The sequence below is a fragment of the Rutidosis leptorrhynchoides genome, chromosome 9 (genome assembly GCF_046630445.1).
Source record: "Rutidosis leptorrhynchoides isolate AG116_Rl617_1_P2 chromosome 9, CSIRO_AGI_Rlap_v1, whole genome shotgun sequence".
Classification (NCBI taxonomy): Eukaryota; Viridiplantae; Streptophyta; class Magnoliopsida; order Asterales; family Asteraceae; genus Rutidosis; species Rutidosis leptorrhynchoides.
The window spans coordinates 290,988,419-290,992,253 of record NC_092341.1 but is presented as its reverse complement, the minus strand read 5'-3'; the positions used below and the strand labels follow the sequence as shown (position 1 = coordinate 290,992,253).

Genomic DNA, 3,835 nt, shown 5'->3' with positions numbered 1-3,835 from the left:
ATTATACAAAGGGTACAAATTATATATACGTTAAGTTTAGTTACCAGGGTGTTCAATTTCGTAGAATATTTTGATAAACGTTTCTGGATGAAACAACTGAAATCTTGTGATCCATCTTTATATACAGATTATGCGAAACATACAAACTATGAACTCACCAACCTTTGTGTTGACACTTGTTAGCATGTTTATTCTCAGGTTCCCTAGAAGTCTTCCGCTGTTTGCTTATATGATAGACAAGCTATGTGCATGGAGTCTTATATGGCATATTTTTCAAGAAAACGTTGCATTCACCAATTCATCATCATGTATCTTATTTTGACTGTATTGTCAACGGAAGTACTATTGTAAACTATTATATACGGTGATTGTCTATATGTAGAAATCATCAGATGTCGAAAACCTTTGATTTAAATATTCATTTATGGTGTGCCTTTTCAAAAGAATGCAATGTTTACAAAACGTATCATATAGAGGTCAAATACCTCGCAATGAAATCAATGAATGACGTGTTCGTCCATATGGATTTGGAGCGATCGTCACAGTTGGTATCAGAGCGTTGGTCCTAGTGAACCAGGTCTTGCATTAGTGTGTCTAACTGATCGTCACAGTTGGTATCAGAGCGTTCGTCAATTTGTATTTGTATCAAAATTTCGGATTTCAAACAAAGATTTTACAAGGAGATATATTTTAGGTAGGGGTGAGCAGAAAATCGAATTAACCGAACCATAACCTATTTAACCAATAAAACCGACCCATATTAACCGAATCGAAGACTTAACCGTGGATTTGGTTAACACTTACGAATTAACCGAACTAAACGGGGCGGTTATGGAAATAAACTATATCCGCTCCACTTTAACCGAACCGCCCCGTTATATCATTATCATCATTATACTTTATTAATTTAATAAATCATAATAAAAACCTTGAGTGCCCGGTGCGGTGCCGTGATTCATGCTTAACCCATGTGTAATATATTAGTATATATGTCATAAATAAAGATAAAGAACCCGTGATTTATTCTTGGTATTGATTGATTGATATATAGTTATATACAAGTATACAACTAAAGCTAATCATCATTATCAATATTTATTTGACTAGATGTTATAAAAAGTAAAAACACCATAACCTCAGTACCTACATCTTTAATTGTTCTTAAATGCTATCTTTTTTTTTTTTTTTTGAAAATCGATGATTTATTAAAAACTTGAAGGTAGGTAACAATGATTTATAACTATTCTTGTTATTGATTCTAATGTGTATCTACATCTTTAATCGTTTAAACTTTTAACTTTGTAGATGGAATCGCAACATACGGAACACAACATCGATGTTGATTTGGAGAAAAATGAGACACCAGTGATTGATGTCGACAAAGAAGCTATTGGAAATGAAGAGAATAACGGCGGTACTAAAAGATCATGGGTGTGGGAGTATTTTAATTACGTCAATGGTAGCAATAACAATAAGGTAAAATGTACGTTTTATTCAAGGAAAATGTCTGCTGGATCAAAAACCCATGGTACGAGTTCCATGTCATATCATTTGAAAAATGTATGCAAGAAGTCACCGGTTTACAAAAAAAATATATATATAAAAAAACAATCTACCTTGCGCTTTGCGCCCACCACTTTAGGAGACGGCGGCAATTTGAATTCTCATTCTTTTTCACAGGAGAAAGCTAGAAAATCTCTAGCTCGCATGTGTATTAAAGACAATAGACCATTTAGCGTTTTCGATGACGAGGGGTTACGGGGATTTGTCTGGGATTTGAATCCCTCGTTTAAATTTCCATCTAGGTGGACAATAGCTAGAGATTGTTTGTCAATTTATCAAGAAGAGAAGAATAAGCTCAAACAACTTTTCAAAAATCAAACCGTGTCTCTTACTACCGACACATGGACGTCCGTTCAAAACTTCAATTATATGTGTCTAACGGCTCATTGGGTTGATGAAAACTGGATTTTGAGAAAGAAAATTATTAACTTTTGTCAAATATCTAACCATAAGGGTGTGACAATAGGAAAGTTGGTTTATTTTTGCTTACAAGAATGGGGAATTGATCGCGTGTTGACAATAACGGTTGATAATGCTTCATCGAATGATGGGGCAATTAGATATTTAAGAGATATGCTCAACGTACCTAATGCTATCTTGGGTCTTAAATATGTGCACTTGAAATGTTGTGCACATATCATCAACCTTGTAGTTAGAGATGGTTTAGATGAGCAATTTAATAGCATTACAAAGATTAGAAATGCTGTTAAGTATTTGACTAGATATGATAACTTTTTGGAGTGTGTTGAGTTTGAAAAAATAAGTTATAAAAATAAACCATGTCTTGATGTTGAAACCCGTTGGAATTCAATGTACTGTATGTTGGCAACGGCAGAGAAATATTCCAAAGCATTTGATAGGTATATTTTTAATGTGTGATTTACTTTATTTCATATTTCAAATTTGTCTCATTTACTAATATGATATGATGTGTTTTGATAGGCTTAAATTTATAGATATCAACTATAAGTCATACTTTCAAGGTGAAGTCTATGACGAATATGGTGAAGATCAAGGGAATAGTAAGAAGAGGAAAAGAAGTGAGAGATGTGTTTTGGGAGCTCCTAACCAAGAGGACTGGGCACACGCTAGATATATCGTATAACTACTTAAAAAATCAATGTATAGTTGATCAGTCGCAATCAAAGATTTAATCATTCAAATAAAGTTTATCAATGAAAGCGAAGTATGATAAATATTGGGATGACATGGATAGTATGAACGTTTTGTTGTATGTTGCATTAGTTTTAGATCCTCGAAATAAGTTGTTTTTTCTGGATTATTGTTTGGGACTGATATATGGTACTAATACAAAGAAAATTAGTGATATTACTAAACAAGTGACAGATACCTTGGATGCTTTGTTTAATCAGTACAAGGAAAAAATGGAAAAAGAAAAAGGAAAGGACACGATAATCTCTTCATCTTCTACTCCCGGCGTTGGTATGGGTACCATCGATCTTGATATAGATGATGGTTATGAAAAATATCTAAAAAACTGCGGAGTTGGAGTTAATGATATCGAGTGTCAAATTTATTTGAGAGACGCTACAGAAAAGAAGATAAAGGGAGATGATACATATGATGTTTTAGGTTGGTGGAAATTGAATTCGGTGAAGTACCCCATACTTTCTCAAGTTGCAAGACATGTGTTGGCAATGCCAGTTTCCACGGTTGCAAGTGAGTCGGCATTTAGTACCGGAGGCAGGGTTATCGACAAGTTCAGAAGCTCTCTTACTCCAAAAACATCGGAAGCCTTAATATGCACACAAGATTGGCTACGCTCTACACCGGCAGATTTGCAAGAGATGGGGGTTAATGGGATACAACTAAAAGACTTGAATGAAAGTTTGGCTAAACTTGAGATTGGTAAGGATTTCTTTTCATAATACTATTGTTTTTAATTAATACTAGTAGTTTTTATTGACGTTAACAATCCTTCTAATTGTAGATATAATACCAAACGGAAAGACTCCAATGAAAGATACTTGCATCGATGATTCTTGGTTGGATGAAGATTGAATAATGAAGAAGTTTTAATGCTTTGCAAAAGCTACATGAAATTCCATTATTTCTAGTTATATGTGGTTTTATGCATTATTTTGGAGTTTACCTTTAATTTCGAGTTAAAAATTATGAGACTTATATTTAAGTTTTGTTTCTCTAGTATTATACATTATGCAGTATGCACAAATTTATGATTTACATCGCTCATAAAACGGTTAACCAAATTAACCGTTCTATATATACTCGTTAACCAATTTAACCGAAT

At 33.5% G+C, this 3,835-nt stretch overlaps 1 protein-coding gene across 1 annotated transcript; it reads left to right on the top strand.

The window, feature by feature from the left end:
• The first annotated feature begins 2,738 nt into the window (after positions 1-2,738).
• LOC139868858 (zinc finger BED domain-containing protein RICESLEEPER 1-like) lies at positions 2,739-3,585 on the top strand. The gene is made up of 2 exons (XM_071857199.1): positions 2,739-3,432; positions 3,515-3,585. Exons 1-2 carry the CDS (start codon positions 2,739-2,741, stop codon positions 3,583-3,585), a joined length of 765 nt encoding a protein of 254 aa, XP_071713300.1.
• Positions 3,586-3,835: the final 250 nt, after the last annotated feature.